This window comes from Emys orbicularis, chromosome 1 (assembly GCF_028017835.1).
Source record: "Emys orbicularis isolate rEmyOrb1 chromosome 1, rEmyOrb1.hap1, whole genome shotgun sequence".
Lineage (NCBI taxonomy): Eukaryota > Metazoa > Chordata > Testudines > Emydidae > Emys > Emys orbicularis.
In genome coordinates, this window is record NC_088683.1 from 202,081,966 (window position 1) to 202,101,970 (window position 20,005).

At 41.0% G+C, this 20,005-nt stretch overlaps 1 protein-coding gene across 1 annotated transcript; it reads right to left on the reverse strand.

Annotated features, from left to right (window-relative positions):
• Positions 1–3,966: 3,966 nt before the first annotated feature.
• DONSON (DNA replication fork stabilization factor DONSON) lies at positions 3,967–16,240 on the reverse strand. The gene is made up of 10 exons (XM_065420633.1): positions 15,950–16,240; positions 13,544–13,621; positions 11,720–11,923; positions 11,111–11,289; positions 7,371–7,549; positions 7,147–7,267; positions 6,940–7,035; positions 5,455–5,653; positions 4,480–4,686; positions 3,967–4,104 (listed from the first exon to the last, which is right to left on the reverse strand). Exons 1-10 carry the CDS (start codon positions 16,238–16,240, stop codon positions 3,967–3,969), a joined length of 1,692 nt encoding a protein of 563 aa, XP_065276705.1.
• Between the last annotated feature and the right edge of the window lie 3,765 nt (positions 16,241–20,005).

Consider the following 20,005-nt stretch of genomic DNA (forward strand, 5'->3'; position numbering starts at 1 on the left):
TTCAGTTGTTTATAAAGTTACCAAGCTAATTTTTGGCCTCATGTTTTCTGTGCTTGTACTCCATCACAGGATGAGGGTTTTGTTTTGTTTTTTTAAGTTTGATTCCAAGTTTTGGCAGTTTTTGATAACGAAAGTAGGTGGGAAAAATAGGCAGTCCTGTTTTTCTCACTTTTTAAAAATAGCTCTAACTCGGTGACAGTAGGGGGTTGCAAATTTGCAGTGGGGGAAAATAGTTCTCCTGTCATACTTGGCTGAGTTATAAATCTTAGAAAATAGCCACTTGTGCATGCCTAGGAGTTTGTATGCTTAGTTATTTCTTTAAAAAAAAAAAAAAAAATTCTCCCTCAACGCTTGTATCCTGTCAACTGCACACAACTCCACAAGCTGTCCTTTGGCCTGAGGGGAAGGAGCTTTGCACTAGGAGCCAGAAGATGAATTCTAGTCCCATTTCTTCCATGGATTAATGTCCATTCTCTGTCCTTTGCACCCTTTTTCATTGAGCACTGTCCCATTTCATAGATAGTGACTGAAGGCCACAGGGGTAGTATAAAGTCACTTTTGTCAAAGCTGGGAATAGAACCTAGCTGTCGAATATGGCAGATGAGTTCCATCCGTGCTTGCCTGTCAGCAAAATATATAAAATCTGTGTGCTTCGCTAGGCTATTTGTGAATTGGGACTATTCCTCCGTAACCATCTGTACAAAGTGCATTGACAAATACTATAAAGCACTGTTTAAAAATAAAAAAGTAGCATGCAAGAGTCCCAACTCTGTCCCCTGCTCTATCAGTTCACACTCCAAGCCCAGAAGCCTTATATCCAGTACTCTACTGCCCTCTAAAAAATAGTGGCACAAAGGGTTGGATTTTTTAAAATTCTAGTTGAAAAATAAAAAACCCAGTGTTCAAAGACCATTCATGTTGCAAAGTGAGGCACTCAAATAGGAAATGCTTGAATTAAAGATGATGCACAGGTAAACTTAATTACCGAATCATGCTTCCTCCTTCCCCACCAGGCCCCTGACCTCATTAAGGGAATGAAGCTGTTGATTATTGGACCCCTGCTTCATTTACTGAAGAAGTTGGAAGGTCTGTAGTGAAAATAGACTGGAAGATTGTGGGAGGTGGCCATTAAATGCGTGTTCATGTTTGTCTAGTTGTCCACTTGATGCTCATAAGGTATTGTTTTCAGAAGTGCTCAGCACTGTTCCAGCTGTGGTCAGTTAGAGCTGTGGATATACAGTACCTATGAAAAATCATGCTCTAGTTCAGGAAGACGAGCATCGGTTGGTTCCAAGATGAACTTCACAACAAGCAGGGCTAGAAATGGTTCAATGAAAACTTGTACTCCACTATAATGTGCAAAGGAACACTCCAATATTAGAGTATTCAAATTCACAAGCCATAATGCTATCCCTTTTGCCCAACACAGAAAGTGAACCTTTTCACAAGAGCTGGTTTAGGTTAACTAGTTCCATACAAAAGACTTAAAAGAATAAGGTTACAGTAGGAAGCACTGCAAAAGTAGATACTAGAATTAAGGTAACCTGTGCAAGATTAGTCCTGCTTAAAGGTGGAGAAAGCAATATAGATGACAGCAAGTCCTCTACAACCAGGGAAGACTTGACATTCCTGATTTCAAAGTTTAAAACTTCTGCTTGTTTTAACAACACTTTTAGGCATTTATGCATAAAATGCCAAACAAGCATTATCACCTCTTTTAAAGTAACACTCAACAAATTAAACTATTGTAGTTGTTTTAAAGTCATACATAAAGGCTTGTGCCTGAAATGCATCCTATTTCTTTACCTCATTTTACCATCAAATTTGCTCATCTAAGTATCATAGTAAGTTAGGGAGGACACTTTATTAGAATTAAAGATTAGTGATGGTGAGTGGAGTGGTAGACTACACCAGCCTAGATGGGTTGAGATAACGTAATTACACAAAGCTAAAATCTAAGAGCTATAGTAACTTCTAATTGACTTTCCAACTTCCATGGGGCAGCCTCTTCAGTGTTCTACATGATCTATACCGGGGTTGGCAATGTTCGGCACACAGCTCGCCAGGGTAAGCACCCTAGCGGGCCGGGCCAGTTTATTTACCTGCTGACGCGGCAGGTTCAGCCGATCGCAGCCCCCACTGGCCGTGGTTTGCCGTCCTGGGCCAATGGGGGCGGCGGGAAGCCAGCACATCCCTTGGCCCGCGCCGCTTCCCACCACCCCCATTGGCCCAGGACGGCGAACCGTGGCGAGTGGGGGCCGCGATCAGCCGAACCTGCCGCATCAGCAGGTAAATAAACTGGCCCGGCCGGCTAGGGTGCTTATGCTGGCGAGCCACGTGCCGAACGTTGCCGACCCCTGATCTATACTGTGTAGTAAAAAGCATTCTACAGCTCTCCAAGGATCTGTGTCAGTTTTCTAGAGTTACTTTCAGCTAAAGTTGGGACATTTGGGTTGTCTATTGGAGGACAATATCCACTATCTACATAAACCTAGAGCACTGATACTCAGATCTAGGTGGTTTAGAAGCCAAATTAGCAATCAGCATTACCCAAAAGAGTCAATAGTTGAATTCATTGTTCCATTTACTATAGTACTATATATTGATATTTAAACGATATGACAGGGGAAATAGTCTTTTCGCTGTGAAAACAAGGAGTCCGGTGGCACCTTAAAGACTAACCGATTTATTTGGACATAAGCTTTCGTGGGTAAAAAACCTCTGAAGAAGTGAGGTTTTTTACCCATGAATGCTTATGCCCAAATAAATCGGTTAGTCTTTAAGGTGCCACCGGACTCCTTGTTTTTGTGGATACAGATTAACACAGCTACCCCCTGATACTTGACATTTTGCTGTGAGGAAAACAAACTGAATAAGTATTATTTCATCAACTACAACTGGTTAATATAGTAAAAGCATCCTAATTGGTTAATAATTAAATCAGTGTTTTAATATCACCTGCTGCAGGAGACAGGTTAAAGTCACTTGTGGCTTGTCAGCCTCAGTTGTTATCACTAACAGAGTGTGCTTTTCATTGTTGAATCCTTTCAAAATGTACTTTTAAAGTGACAAATTACCTGTCACATGAACAGGTTAGTCGTGGTTCAGCTTTGGCAGAATACAATCATAATGAAACAGCAGGTTGATGTTTAGATTCTATTGCAGGTAAAGCTATCCAGTTTCAGAGTTACTGAACGTAAGTTTATTCAACTGATCTTACCAATAGCATTGAAATCCTTCCGTTTTAGATGACAGCTGTGCTTCTAGTTACATTTAGTTACTGCTAAGAATAAACTTTACTTGGGAGGGATACCACTCTGTTTTTTGCTTTAAGTTTCATAGTGTAAAGGAGTTAAGTTATCACTGGTAGGTGGATAAGTGTCACAACTTGTTATACTTATTAGATTAGTTTCTCATTTTATACCTTTAATGAAATGTGAAGGTTTACAATTACAATTCATTTAGCTATCATGGTTTAATCTAGAGGACAACCACTATTTAATCCAATCATTGTCTTTATACTGAAACAAGTAATCACTGACCTCCAGTGTCCAATAGCAGAGGAGCCACTTCACCTTCTGTAGAAACTAGAAGTGGTTCCTTTAACAGTTCTGTACTCTTAACAATGGTGAAAATATATTAACCCTTAAGAGGCCCTCACTCTTAATTCTAAACAGGAGAAAACACAAGATTACCTTGTTTATAAAAATTTTATTTAAAAACATTAAAAGACAAATACAGCTGTTGCAGGTTTTGAAAGGGGCAGTGTTCTTGCTGGACTATTCAGAATATTTGTTTTTCCACTGAAAGTTGCCTTATGAGCAAGGATGTGTGCAACAGAAGTTCTTACCCACTACGTCCAAAAGCTTTTGCAAGTAGGCAATTCTCCCTTCCTGGTACACGATAGCATCCGTAGAGTGTTGACCAAATACTACTAGTCTCATTTCATGAATTAAAATAGCATACTTAGGATTTCCAGATGTAAGCATAGTTTCTCATTTCTAGGAGTCGTATAGAAGACTTTCCTAATGTTGGAAGTTGAATCAATTGATCCAACGTTTTAAGATGCAATCCACACTTAGTGAGGTCCTTCCACATAGTTTCCTGTGGAAATTCAGTTTCACAAAAGAGGTAGGTAAGATGCTTTTCTTTCAAGCTACTAATCATATTTTATACCCATTTTTGTGCCAATGAGCAGTAGATATTGAAGAGCTGCCTAGTCTACTGGTGGAGTAGCAAATGATAGGGACTGGGTTAAAGCCATCAGTTTAATGAACATGGTTTTCCACTGTTATGACTAGGAATCCCAGCCTCCTCACTACTGATAAAACCTTGTAAACTGGCTACTCTAAAGTGGCCAACAAGTGGGTGTTAGCCATTATCCCAAGTGAAGAGCAGTTTTTTCCATTCAGTAGTGTCTTGTTTCTAGTGATAAAAAGTATTAACCCTAACATGGAAGACACCCTTTAGGCTACTTACCTTATTTAAGATTCTCTCTGTGTTAGTGTTAAACACGGCCGTTGGCTCATGGGTGTATAATACAGCAGAAAAAGCTCCCCTCTGTGCAGATTTGAGCAGCATGGTCAAAGTATGCAGACAATGAGGCATGACAGGACCCATGATCTCCAAGCTAAAAATATCATTATAACGTGAGTGAACCGGTGTTTTCACATTGATGCTTCGAGCCTGAAGACAGTAAGTTACATATTCAGTGTCTGATACATCAAGATTAGTGAGAAACATTTTTCATCTACTTCAAAATTAGCTTTAATTCAAGGTTCTTAAAGTGCTTTATGAATATTAGACATTAAGTTATTCATTATCCCTACAAGGCATGGGCTATAGTGTGATTTTTATTATATAATATACTAAACCCTAATACACACGAACACTACACAATATGGTAGGTAGAGTGCAACTGCATGGGGAATGTAGTTTCAGAGAATGTAAACAACCCATAATGGAATTTGGCCATGATATCATAATTAATAACACTATTCTTTAGGCTCCTCTGCCTCTTAAGGACCGTTGGTAAGGCACTGTTTCAGATCATATCTAAAGTGGGCAGCTCCAGCAGCCAACATAGCTCAAGAGATCTAACCAGATTATCAGTACAACAGGAGTTTTAAGAGAATACGTGAAAAGAGCGACCTTAGTAATTGGGGAAGGGGGGGAGAAAGGTGGCAAGTATTGTTTTAATCCTGTGTCTTGAAGGTGAGACTATGTACAACTAAGCCTCCAAATCCTTTAAATCTGTGCTACAACCTGAAACCCCAATAGAGAGGTTTGTAATTAAACTGCTAATTCAACATCAAATTATAAACAGCACAAATGGCACCACTAAGATATCTCTGGAGGGGCAGTAACCACAAAGATATATGAAGGAACAAAGCCTTCCCTTTCCTTCCTGAAGGCAGACAGCACCAGAACGTCACTCTTTCCTTTGCGTTTTACCTTGAGCGTTTGCATTGTTGCACCTCGAAAAGCAACTGGGGACAGCAGTGTTGGTGGGAGTCCTGCTTGAGGGCCTGCAGCAGCTACTAAACTCTTACAGTTTATCAAGAAGTTCAGCAACATGAATGTGTTTGTTCCTTTCACTAATGCAACAGATTCAGGCTTGTGATCCACTTGCACTTCATTTTTCTCTTTACGGCTATGTTGATATGGGTCAAAGGAAACATACAAGAAGTTTAAGGGCATCAAATGCACCAGACCAAGAATTAAAGTCAAGTAAAAATTCACTGAAACGAGGTCTATGCTAATTTACATTTGCTCTGGAAAGGTAAAGAACTCAAAAATAGCTTAGGCCTAATCTTTAGCTTTATTGAAACCATGAGACAAGGAATGTTCTCCAGATTGTTTGTTTTGTAATTAACAAGTCATTAAAGGAAATTGTTTAGTTTAACAGCCATTCATGGAGAGCCTTTACTAAAACAGTTTTGTGTTTGTGGTTTTAGAAAAATTCGAGTGTGAAATAAAGTACTGTTCCCAGTTTTAGGTTTGTACTAGTACATTATAAGTTTGTGTAGACAAATATCTTTAACCAAACCGTCAGCTTGTCCAATAAAAGTCTTCCTACTGAACCATTCTGGAAGGCGACAAACAGCTTATGATCTGTAGGGGTGAAGTGTCTTTGATATCGCCACACTGGTCATGTATAGATTACCGAGAAGGCAGTTGAACAAAGGAAATTTCACCTAGCATGCTATGTATGGCTTTACAAGTGAAGTTTGCTGATTATTCCTTATCTTGGCAGAAACAGGTGGAATTGGTTCTTATATCAAAATACAAAAACGCATCAAGTACAAAGACACATGCCATAATAGTTTGGATATGGATGTGTATAAATACCAGTTGACAGAAAACCTAGAACTGACATGATTTGTTGACATCATTTCATCACAGGCGCCCACCCTGTAGCTGTATAACAGGTGGTATATTTCTGTTACGCCACATGGAATCTATACTGCCTAGTATTGGGTAAAATTTATAACCAGATAAGCTTGAGACAGAAACCAATTTTTCCATAAAAAGAAAACTGTACTTTAAATACACAGGTAAGAGAGAATGTAGTTACTATTACTCTAAGCCTAATCAGAACGCAGGTCAGTAACAGGTGTATTTTCACTCATTACGTTTTATATTGTGATAGAATCTACGTTAATATTTGGTACAATAAAAAGTGTAGTCACTTAGTGATTCTGTAACAATATTTTCTGCTTTAAAAAAATGCAAACCCGCACTGTTAAGTATAGAAGGAGATACAATTTTTACAGTAAGTGTTCATAAATGCTGTATCACTAACTGAAAATTCTACAGAATCATCATTATTGCACAGTCATTGATGGACTACGATTCAAAAACCACCGATCTTCACAGAGAAATGAAGTACTCCAATGCATGTTTTTGATATAGTATATTATGATAGTCAAAGGATACAGTTTGATAGAAATTGCATCTGGCTTTTTAATCTTGTCTTGGACTCCCATCTCCTCAAGCCAAGAGAAACTTTCATCGTCACTCACTCCTTGTTCCCTAGGAAAAACAGATTAAGATGGTTAAAATACTCCACATTAATATCTATTAAATTGTCTAGGTAGTGGCAAGCCCATTTAAATTCCAGACACAGACAGTTTTGTTACATACTCTCCATCTTCAGTGTTTTTGCCTGTTTCAGGACTGTTAACTTCTGTATCCAAGTTTGTTTCAGAGTTTTTCTGTGTCTTGCTCCTAGTTTCTTCTACCAAAGGTAAAGAAAATTCTATGCCTGAGTAGGGAAGGTAAGCAAATGAATGGTTTACATACATAACTGTGTTAGAATGTGAATTTTGTATGTTATTCAAATCTTATTGGAAGGAACTCCGTCTTACCTTCATGTCTCATGGCTTCCCTTAAGCCCCTGGTTGTGGGGGAAATAACAGCTGTGATAACATCACTTCCTGCAAGGCCTGCTGCACGAAACAGCACAGTAAATTGGTAGGTACAAACATAAAAATAGGGACACAGCTTGGCTTTGAGAAGATTATATAGGGAAGTAAAACTGACAGACCTGCAGGTTAGAGGAAAGAGAAGTTATAAAATTTTAGATGACCATTCTGTAAGACTTTTTTTAAACTATTGCCACCTAAAACAACCACCTGGATCTCAAATAGGTTGAAATAAAATACTCCATAACGTTTCTCAGTTTTAGGGTATTGTAGATAACATGCACCTAGTATTATCAGGTTTGAAAGAGGTGATCTTGGAACATCTAGGGCCAAATTTTCAGGACTTATCATCCACTGTGCTGAGATCTTTTGATAAAGTCTGGCCCTGATTGTAGATGCTGAGCTCTTTTGAGAAGTTTACTCTTTAGTGTATTAATTCCCACAAAGCATTAAAGGAAACTTGTTAATAGTTTTGCAAAATTCTCTCCAATCAACAGCTAGGCTTGGAAAGGCATTCCAACACAAAAAGTTAGCTGTAGAGTCTTAAGACTGGCTATTGAGAGTATTCAGCTCCCTTTACTATGGTAGAAGGATTTTATAAGAGCTTTGCATGTCTGCTTCATGTAGCCATGAGAAAGAGGTTGTCCTACTGTAGTAACCTTCAAATTTTACAAACACCTATTTTACAAGTGATCAATTTTATGAACCATTTTTCCCAGTTGGGGGGGGGGGGGGAGGAGGCACGGATTAGGGGGGACACAAAAATAATCACTAATGAAAGTGGTGTCTATGACGAACAAGTCAATATCTCTTTACATTTCAATGCATCAGAAGTTGCTTTGCAGTGGTTCGAAGGCCAAGAAAGCAATGCACCATACTGCAACATATGCACTGTACCCTATGGTAATTTTGAGGTGTTCACTTTTAAGACCTCCTCAATCCCCACTAGTTTGTAAGATATGGATTCTATTGTAGTAACTATTGTTCAAGAGTTGCCTCCGTATTTACACTTGTAGAATATGGTGTCCCTGGTGACGAGCTGTGAAACTACCTTGATAGAGTTATATGCAGTGTTGTTGTAGCCGGGTGGATCCCAGGATATTAGGGAGACAAGGTGGGTAATATCTTTTATTGGACCAACTTCTGTTGGCGAAAGAGACAAGCCATTTCACCTTGAATGGTTCCTTGAAATGTGTGTGTTAACTATAAAAAGAACAGGATACAGACTAACACGGCTGCTACTCTGAAACCTGTGTTAACTATGTTTGCTAAACAATCTGTTCCACCTTGTACTTAACGGTGTAGTAAGTTTTTCAGAGCTGCAGAAGAGCTCTTTATAAGCTCGAAAGCATGTCTCTCTCACCATCAGAAGTTGGTCCAATAAAAGATAATACCTCACCCACCTTGTCTCTTTGATAAAGTTATGTCCATTGGGAAGGACAATGAGAGATCTCACATGAGGGTCATCAACCTACTCTACTTGAGGGAGTGCAATCCCCCATCTGTCTCAGTTTCTTCCCCCAAACCAGAGAGGCCTGATGTTAATTAGAATTCCAAGGTAAAGAGGAAGGTGGGAGGACTATCAGTGCAAACCCAGAACAGTTATTGGTAAGTAACCTTTCTTCTTAGAAAGCCTCTGTACATTCCCCCTGTGGGAGATTAGCAAGGAGTGCCCCATCAGGATGGCAGACGGTGAGTTTTTAACTGAAAAGGACTGTAGCACTGCTCTCCCAAACTAGGCATTGGAGAACGATGCTAAATCCAAGGAGCAGTGTCTGGTGAAAGTGCATCAAACTCCAAGTCGCTCCTATGCGTGACTCCACCCTGGGAACCTTCCTAATGCTTGCTACTGACACTGTGGTGGCTCTCATGGAGTAGGTCTTTAAACCAGGAGGTACTGGATTCTTAGCTAATATCTATACATCTCCTTAACCAGTGAGAGTCTGTTTGCTAATGGGCTCTCTTTGGCATCTCTCCACATATGCGATAAAAAAACCTATTAGATTTTCTAGAGGCCATGGTCTTTTCCAGATAAGAAAAGAGCACCCTCACTAGGGTATGGAGGTAAGTTTCCTTGGGTAGGTATGGGTAGGTAGGTTTCCTTGGGTAGGTAGGTTCTGTTACGAACAACACGGGGAAGGGAAAACATTGATAGGTGGGAACCTGAGATCACCTTAGGCATGAAGCTGAGCTGGGCCTAATGGCACACTTGTCTTTGTGGACCACAGTGTAAAGGTTTGGTGATCAAAGCACTAAACTCACTAACCCTCCTAGCAACTGTACCTACAGATGCTCGAGATGCTTACACTAGAGGCTCCCGGGAAGGGCCCATTAGCTTTGTTAGACAAGATTTAGGTCCCACAACAGCAGAGGCTCCCTAAAAGTGGTGATGGGGGAATGTATTCACCATGCCCTTCAGGAAACTGGAGATTGTAGGCAGAAAGAAGATTGGTTTGCCCTTAACCAGAGAAGAGTCCAAGTTAATAGGCGTTGAGATGCCTGGCTCCAGAGTATTGTGGAGAAGAGGTGACAGTAGTGCAGTTAATCTCCCAGGCCCTTGTGGGTTGGAAAGTATGAAAGAAGAAGAGGGATGTCCCTGTCCCTTTCTTCTTCTACTTCTGCTCCTCTTGTGAGATGAGCTTCCTCTTCTATTGCCTTTTCCCAACAGGCACCTACATAGACAGGTGTCTGCAGTGGAGGAGAGATTTGGAGTCAATGTCAAGGGCAGCAGCGCTGAATGAGGAGTAGGCTGTGAGGTGGTCAGTTCTTGTGTCATCGCCAAAGCTACTGATGCTTTCAGAGGCAGTGCCAGTTTGGTCTTGGGTGCTGCTTTTGATTTCCCAGCAGTGCTGGATAAAGCATTTGCTCCTAGAATGAGGCAGAGGAGATTCCATCTTGGGCCCATGATAGAAGGCAGCAGAGAGGCTGGACTGGCAAAGTGAGTCTTGTGTCAGAGAGCCTCAGCAAGGAGACTGGTCTGAGTACCTCCAACAGAGCCAGAGTATCAGGCTGTAGACATTGAGAAGCCAAATGAATCTGGAGACTCAAATGTTTCCCCATTCCAGCGTGGGGAGTGAAGGTGTGGGAAACTGCACAGTGGGTCATCGAGTAAATCTTTGTTCAGCTGTAGAAGGCACCAGACATGAGTGACAGTCTCCAGTACGATTTGGAGATAGGAGGTACGCCTCTTGAAATCTTTATGGGGCTCTGGCCCTGACATGACCCTAGAAAGGGGCCAAAGGCTCTTGAGATAAGGGCAAGCTATGTATACTAAACTATCCTATACTACTATACACCATCTTCTTATTTTCTCGTAAGTTAGACTAAGGGAAGATCTAGCCTGAGGACAAAAGCAAGATCTGTTTGCTTTCTCGGGTGGTGACAAAGAAACTGAGGCATTTGGGGGATGCACGCACAATCCCTTATACAGAGTAGGGTGATGATGTCACCATCATGTGAGGTCTCTTGTGCACCCCTAATAGACACTGCTTTGAGACAGTTCTGCAGCTCAACACAAGGGATACCACATACTCACAAGTGGGAATACAGAGACCCTCAAAATGATAAATATTCTTGGCGAAAGTGTTTTCCACAGGAATGAGGACAAATAGATAATTAAATTAAAATACAGTAATCCAAGTATTTGGGTTTACCAAATCCAGAAGTTTTTCAGTTCAACTTACCACTCACTCATTAGAACCTGTTGCAGTGTTTCATCATGTGACCAAAGACTAGTCTTTCCAGCTATTTTCCTATCTGCTCCAATACGAGGGAATAGCTGTAGCCATGGCAGTGAAGGGTGAAGCCAATAAATAAGACTTTGCTGGAATGCACAGCGGAGTTCCGTGGACAGCTTTGGTTCCTAGATTCCAAACACAGTGTTTAATAAGATTGTCTGTCTCTCTCTGAGAAGAAAGATATTACCAGTCTCCTTTTCTGGCACTTCAAGCATTTATTTTACATATAAACCTAAGGCCTTGTCTACTCTAGTGAATAGCCCCAATTCAGCAAGTGGTAGGCAGCAACTAGGGAACTGCACCAGTACTGTTTGCACTGTTGTACACCCAGTTCAAGGTCTAAACCTTAATTTAACAACCTCACAGTTGTTGCAAACCCTGACTTTCCTTTTTCTGCAGTAGGTGGTCAGCACTGGTGCAGTTACATCAGTTGCTCAATAAGGGCTATTCCCAGTGTACACAAGAACTTAAACAAAAAAAAAAAAACCCTCAACAACAGATCCTCCACACCCAGTATCTCCATTATATTTAACATGATTACAGGAGAATGATTACCTGTATGCTTTGTGGGAAATTGATTGATGTTGCTCTACAGTGCTGGGCAAATCCTTGAGCCTCTTCTTGTGCCTTTAAATGCTCTGCCCAAGTAAAAGGTTGGGAAGAAGTGAATAGAAGTCGAGTTTTAATACTCCAGTCTGCAGGAAATTCTGTGCTTGGTGAGGAGGAAACATCAGGTATGGAAACAGGTAAATGAAGATCCTTACAAAATAGAAATAATGTAAAGTCAAAATACACGAAAAATATTTTTCATCTAAAAACTATCAGTCAGTGTTTTCGGAAAGCATACAGACACTCATGCTTCAAGGCATAAGTCAACCACTGACAAGGGTTAGGGAAAGTTTTTTCCTCAGGGAAAAAGTTATTTCATAATTGGCCACTATGGTGGTTTCTTGCACTTTCATTTAAAGCACCTGATACTGGCAAGCATATAAGATACAGGAATTGATAGACCACCGATAGGAGTCCATGCAAAGAAAGCATGGAAGTCCTTGCAAAAACAACTTTTACCTTTATTGCACTGGACAGAAGCATTCCTTACCCATTGATTGCTATGACAGTAAATATAACAGTACCCAGTACTTAGTCATTGTAGAGGAACACACATGTGAAATTTAAGTTGTTCCTTGTTTACAAATACCTTAAACTGTTAACATTTATGATAATTTTAGAAAAATGTATTTTGTATTTCAGTTTATATCAATTAAAATAGACTAGCCAAAATCACTGTTTTGAGTCACGATCACTTTCCAGCTCAGATATACATACTCACACAATACTGCAGTGTTTGGGTTACAAACGGCAGGAGGTTTTCATCCAAATAAAAACAAGTTGTTTTCACTGACATCTTAAGAGACTTGTCTATGTATTTGTTGTTGTTTTTTATTATGTACAAGTTTAAGAAGATATGAATTCTATGCCAGGTCAGACCAGTGGTCCATCTGAGCCAGTCACCATTGTCGGTGACTGGACAGTACCAAATGCTTCACAGGAGGTGCATGAAATCCTTTAAGGGGACAGTTATCCCTTACTGCCTAGAGAAAGTTTCCTCCTAACCCCTGATACAAGTTGGCTGAAATCTAGATTTTGACTGTCAACTTGAAATCTAGAGAGAAAAGGTGGGTGTGGTAATATCTTTTATTGGACCAACTTCTGTTGGTGAGAGAGAGAAGCTTTCGAGCTTACATAGAGCTCTTCTTGTTCTGAAAGAGCTGTGTAAGCTCAAAAGCTCGTCTTTCCTACCAACAGAAGTTGGCCCAATAAAAGGTATTACCTCATTTACCTTGTCTCGCTAATATCCTGGTACCAACATGGCTACAACAACACTGCATACAACTTGAAATCTAGTCAGCTTCAAAAAGTTAGTTTCAGGAATTACACCCTACTAAAGTCCGTTATCAATGTTTGTAGTTTTACATTTTATTATTTTTTTTAGGGGGTTCTCTCTTTTCTGTTACAGCACTGAAATATCTATAGGGACAACAGGGGAAGTGAATGACTATACAAGCAGACAAGAAAACGGTTAGACGTTTCTGTGAGAGGTGCAAATAGAAAAATTATTTCAATTTGTTTACATCTCTTTCTGTTACAGTAAATTTACGTGTCAAGTAGTAAAGCTTTCAGACAAAATATGAATTTTAAGTTGGTGTCAACTTAATACTGAACTTCAAGACATTCTAAGAAAAAGCCCTAGAATTGTAACATTCTAGTAAAATCTAGATGACACTGAACAGAAAGCTACAAAAAAAAAATACAAAATGTAAGCTTTTTCTGCATGATGAAATGTTAAACACCCCAAAAACAATATTTATGGCTTCCTACATTGGTTAATGTGGTATCTGCTCTTTCAGAACACTCTTCTTTCCAGGTGGATTTATTTTCTTGAAGAGGATCTAAAAACTAAAGAAAGAAAGAGTTATTAACTTAATCTAAAGTACAGCAAAGTTGAGAGTTAAATTGACAATTTTGTTTTAAGGCTGATCTTTAAGTGTAATTTCATGAGATATTTAAAACTGACCATTATCAATAGCACATATTAGAATATTTCACCCTCTGGTGGCAACAATTAAAAGGCATTTTGCAGATGTAAATACATTTGTAAGTTTAGTGATTTTCTTAGATTGTACTCCAAATGTATTGGAAAGTTTGGGCTCAGAGAGTCCCTTTCTTCAGCTAAATAGCTTGAGAATTATAAAAATTGCACTACTGAACATACACATCCTCCTTTGTGTTAGTATAGTATGGAGCACACTAAATGAGAGCAACAAGGAAATTTTCCTATTGTTCCTTTAATTATTTTATACACAGATACAATACTTTTGTGCAACACCCCTCCCCACAACCTTAACAGTTAAACCAGTGGAACCTGCTTCTCCCTACCAAAAAGCTTTTCTTAAGTTGTATAAAAGTGGCTTTAATTCTACATATGACAAAGTTTTAAAAAGCCTTGTAAGTAGTGCACAAAACAGCATTACCCCACTAGACACTTCTCCAACCACTACTCATAACGGAGCCTGGGGGGGGAGATAATGGGGGGGGGGGGGGGCTAGATTTACAGACTCTAAATAGTCTGAAAGATATCCACGTGACACTAGGACAGGATGTTAATTCCAGTAGGAGAATATATTTCTCTCCCCTTCTGGGATTTCACTAGGTGCAAGGGTATGCAGTGCTCTCTGGGCATGGATTTAAACTGGTTGACAACTTTTTGCCCAGGAGTTTGCTGCCCCCCCTTTTTTGGGAGGGGGGTGGATGTTGGGGGGGGGGGAAACCAAGTGGCTTTGACTGAACTTTTTTATTTATTAAAAAAGACAAAAGCAAAAGTGTCTTTTAGGTCCCAACCACCACCCGACTCACTTTTTTTCCCTTCAGAGAGAGGGAAAAAAATTCCAACCAGGGATGGGATGCATTTACCAGAGGTGGACTTTACTAGGTAAAATCACGGTATTTACTGCTCCAGGAAAAACTTGTTTGTCCCAGTTTAAGGCATTTTCTATTTTAAAAACTGTTTCGCTAATGCATACTACCTTATATTTAGTTTTAGTTACATATTCAAATTGTGATTACATAAGTCAGTATATTAATTTAGGGTTGTATAAATAAAAAGTAAAACTGCAGTGGGCTTAATATATGTAATTATAATACTGAACATCAGAATGTCCATATACACTTTGGTTTGGTATTTTCTCAAGGAAGTTGTACCTGTCCACTCATATTTCAGTTTTCAATATTTTATCAACAAAAATCAAAAACATTTGATTGTATGAAAATGGCAATAATGCACAGTTGTAGACTAGAAGCATTAAGTAATCAGAAACATGCATTGTTTCAGACTATCAGTCCAGGTCCATTTGGCCATCCAGCATTCGTAGCAGCTTTCTGAGCCTTTTCCTCAGTTACCAATGGATGTACCCAAAGTTTGAAGAGATTCATTCTAGGCTTACCAAACTGGCTGGACACTGATGAAATTCTTTCCCCCAGTTTCCTGGTTTAAACTGGATTTAGGCCAGTATTTACCAGCACCCTGTCCTAAACTAGTTTTTCCTGGGAAATTACCAATGCTGATTCTAACCGCACCCCAAAACCTCCCATAATTTTTACAAAAATAAAGTTATTTCAATCCACTCTAGTGCTATCGATAATTCCTAGCTCTTTTTAATCAGCAGATCTCGAATGGTCCGTCTACACTGCCGTAAGAGACCAGTGGCACAGCCACACCCGCCCTGTATCAGCTAACTCAGGCTGGCAGAACTCAGATTAAGGGGCTACAAAATTGCAGTGTGGATGTTTTGGGCTTGGGCTGGAGCCCAGGCTCTGGGACACCCTCCCCCGACCAGGTTTCAGAGCCTGGGCTCCAGCTCAAGCGTCTACACCGCCATCGTACAGCCCCGGCCGCCTGAGCGCGAGTCACCCCACTAGAGGTCTTCTATCTACTGCACTGTAGACCTACCCAAAGTGCTTTGCAAAGGTCAGCCAGTACCCACCCTACTGAGGGGGAACCCAAAGCTCAGCGGGGTGCAGTGACCAGTGGGCCCCTGTTAGTGACAATGCCAGAAACACAACCCGGTCTCCTGAGTCCCAGCCCATTGCTCTGTCCACTGGACCACACCGCCCCTATTAGCGCTCCCCCGTCTGCTAGCGGGGCCTGGGGAGCAAACCCGACCCCACCCAGCCAAGCCCCTGGGGGCGGGGGTCCGCCAGGGTCCCGTAGCGCGGGCGGGTCAGTACCTGCCAGAGGGGGTGTCTGGGGGCCTGGTTCCCCGGCGGGGGCCGCTGCTCCTGCAGCTCGGGGCTGTCCGGGGGGCGGGGTACGGCGGTGCCGGGGCGCGGCGCGTTGTCCAGGCTGGAGAAGGGATTGCGCCGCCCCGGTCTGGGGAAAGGGCGCGGGGCGGTGGCCGGGTCCGCCTGGGGACAGGGCGGGGAGGCGGCCTCGCTCCTCCGGGCCCTTTTCCGCTTCAGCCGCAGCGTCTCTGGCGGCCTCTTGAAGCCGGGCGAGTAGCCGGGCACCGCGGCGCACATGGCGGGGCCGGGCCGGGCGCTGGCGGCGGGAGCCGGGCTCCACTCTCCGAATTCTGGCGCGCAAAGCGGCGAGCCCCGCCCCGGGGCGGACCGGCGCCTTCGAGCCTCCCCCGGGGCCCCGCGCTGCTGACGTGAGCAGCGACCCTCGAGTCTCCCAGAACTGCCTTCGAACGCAGGCGGACACCACCGCACTAGTAACATTTGGTTCACGTTTGAAAGTTTTCTTTGCATCCAGACGATTTAGAGACTTGCTTTTCTAAACGAATTAAAGCTTAAACCCTGGCGCACAGAACAGTGGCGGGGGGGTAAGGTGTACAGTATACCCCCTAATTTGAATCTTGCATACACCCAGGCCATTGTATATTCACATCATATGTGCACCTCACTTCTCTGCCACCCATACATATACCATCTGCACAGTGTACATACAGTACCCACACGTGTACCTTATGCCAAACCTGCACTCCTACATATACTATACTCACTGTATGCACAGTCCTGTTAGTACCACACACCTATAGCTCACACCAATCATGTCCTGACGGGGGAGCAAGAACTCTTCTTTTATTGCAAAAAGTATTCACAAAGAGGTAATTTAAAATATAAATAGAATGATTTTGAGAAAAATAATAATTTGCAATTTCAAACTGGAATCAATGTCTATACATTTACGCTTTTGACTTACAGGGAGTGCTGTAGGACTGATGTCAAAACTGGGAGGGGGAAAAAACTCACAAAAAGTATCAAGATGCTATTTTGCAACAATACCACATTTATCCGATATGTAAATAAAATGGTTGGTATGGCGTGGGCACCAGCTATATTTATCTGATAATGGGAGTCTGGAAAATTCCAAATGCTTCAAACAAGATGGGCAGAATGTGAGCCCAATTAAGCTTTTGAAAGAAGGAAGGTCTCCTACCCACATCAAGCACCAAAGGAAACAGGTTGTAATCAAAAGTAGAGGGGAAAATGGTCTACCAGATATTAAAATAGGAGGCTATACACTTGTGTTCTTATATTATTCAACCACAAATACTATGTAGGTACTGGCTAAGTAGCAGCTGTTTACTACTCCTTTTGCTTGTTATATATGTAATGGTACTCGAAGGGAGAATCTGGGTTCCGCTTTTCACCAGCACAAGCTATTTTGATCTGCTCCTGTTACACTCCTTCAGTTCTCTGTCTGACTTTAGACTATATTTCCAAACTGCACCAATGTTTTCCATTCCAGTGAAGAGTCCAACGCACCCTAATATTAATGATAATCTCTTTAAAGATATTAGGAAGACAGCTCACTCTTGCCCAAGGAAAAATATGTATATAAGAGTAATACAGAGGGAAAAAAAATTATTTGAAGATATATCAAAGCCATTAATTACAGGCTATTTACACAGTAGCCTTACATGTTTACTAGAATGATATATGCTAAAAGAAGCAGAAATGTAATCTAAAGGGATAGAACAGGGAGGAGTCTTTCACACCTGGGCCTTGTCTACCCAAGTGATTTTCCTGGCATTAGCTTAGCACTGGTGCCACTGCACTGTTGTGGAGTGAGCTAGTGTAGACCCAATGCAGACATTTTTATCACAGTGTCAAAAAATCTACAGCTATCCAGAGACTGAGGCCACAGAGACAGATGAATTCAACACTTCTTTGGACAGACTAAAGCAAGTGTGTCGTGCTGACCAAAACTGCTAGATGAATATCCAAAGCAGATGCCATTCTGCCTACCAGATCTTAGAAGGCTCTGCTGCACTCAGAGGAGAGGAGAAAGCAGTCAAGCCAGCCTCATCAGGAGCTGTGGTAGAAGTAGCGGCTTAGAAGCCTAACCGGTTCTTCCTCCAAGAAAGTGTCCAAATCTATATCTGGCAGCACCTCTGACTTAGTAGACTAGACGAGGCTGAAAAATCCCTTTAGGAGCCTTCTTCTTCTTTAGTGGAAGAGACTTTCTAGGGAGGACAACAGGAGCTGCTGGGTGCTCAACACTTTTGAGAATCGGGTCTCTTTATTCAGATGTTTAAATATGGATTTAGGAGCCTAGCTTTCAGCTCCTATTTTTGAAAAACTTGGCATAAGTCTACACTAATAGCTTTAGACTAATTTTAGGCTCTATATAAGTGTATCTAAGCTAACACTCCATAGAGAAAGAGAATGAATTAATTTCTTAACTGCTCATGTTGATGGAGAGAGGAACTAAGGGATAGTTAAAAGGGGAGGGGCATTTATACCATCAGTCTATTGTATGTAGGGTTTGAGGGACATGCATATACCCCCTAACCATCACTTACTGCTTTAAAAGTTTCCAAGGACATACGTGTTGGCATGCCACTCCTATAGTGTGTGGGGCTGTGGAGGAAATGTCAAGGAGACTATGCTGTCACGCAATGGACCTAGTTCATTCAAATTCACCAAAACAATTTGCAAAATGCTTTCCCCCCCACTTATGAGACCAACAGTCAAAATGTACAGAGTACGGTAAAAAAAAAAAATCAGACTGATAGTTCTAGGACCTAGAAGTCTCTCAACTCTTTTTTCCCTTTGCAATTTTATTGTTACTTTTCTAGTTTTGTTAAACCAATTCCATCTTTGTCATTACATTTTTATTTCCATTCCCTCTATTCTCTCTCCTTTTATTTTGTAGGCATTGAAACTGAAATGAAAGTGACAGGAGAATAAATAATAAATATAATACACTGCTGGATATACCATGGGTTCAAGACTGATTTCAAATAAGAGAGCTCAATGCCTTAAAGTAATTTTATATGTGTATGTTCTGTATGAAACAGTACCTGTTCTCAAGCTTGCATTATATCACAAACGGAAAAATGAGATTTTTTTCGTACTTCTTATAACCTGCATTATGTGACTTACTGAGGACATGCGATAATCCCAGTGACTAGTAAAACAGCATACCAAGGTAAATTGACATACTGTTAAGGTACAGTAGAGAGAAAAGGTGGGTAAGGTAATAACTTTTATTGGACCAAATTCTGTTGGTGAGAGAGAGACGCTTTTGAATTTACACAGAGCTCTTCTTCAGGTCTGGAGGGGAAAAAACAAAAAAAATTCCCAGATTTGAAGAACAGTTCTATGTAAACTCTAAAGTTTCTTTCTTTCACCAACAGAAGTTGGCCCAATAAAAGATATTACCTCACCCACCCTGTCTTTCTAATATCCTGGGACGAACACAGCTACAACAACACTGCATGCTGTTACTCGGGATTAAATCTAACAATGTAATACCTAGATGTCAAAGTGCAAGTACTCACAGTTTGAACCATCCCCTCCGACAACGATATTTAGATTAATAGAGCAGTTGGGTACAATGTGCTTCAGATCTCAAGCAGTAGCAAGCAGTGAAGCTGCAGGCCTCATTGAAAGAGCTGTAGGTTTTTCCTTGAGGATGGATGCTGGTGTGTGTGGTGGTAGAAAGGAGAATGGTGTTGGACAAGCTGATCTCATGAACATTAGTATATGACTAGTTAATCTTAAAGAGCAAAAGTGAAAGGGTGTAAATGAAAGAACACAGAAGGTGTTTTAGGAATGATGTCAGAGATGGAAATCCAGTTTACATTTCCTACTCTTTAGCCATATAAAAAGGAACAAAGTCTTTGTGCAATAAAGTGCATTAAACATTAACATGAATTGAACACTAAAGCGAAAGACTGACCTCATATCTGCGTAATCTTTCATTCACATTTGTCTACCTTAATTTTATAGCTATATAAAAGTGTGATGTTATGAAATGGTTGTAGAACAGTA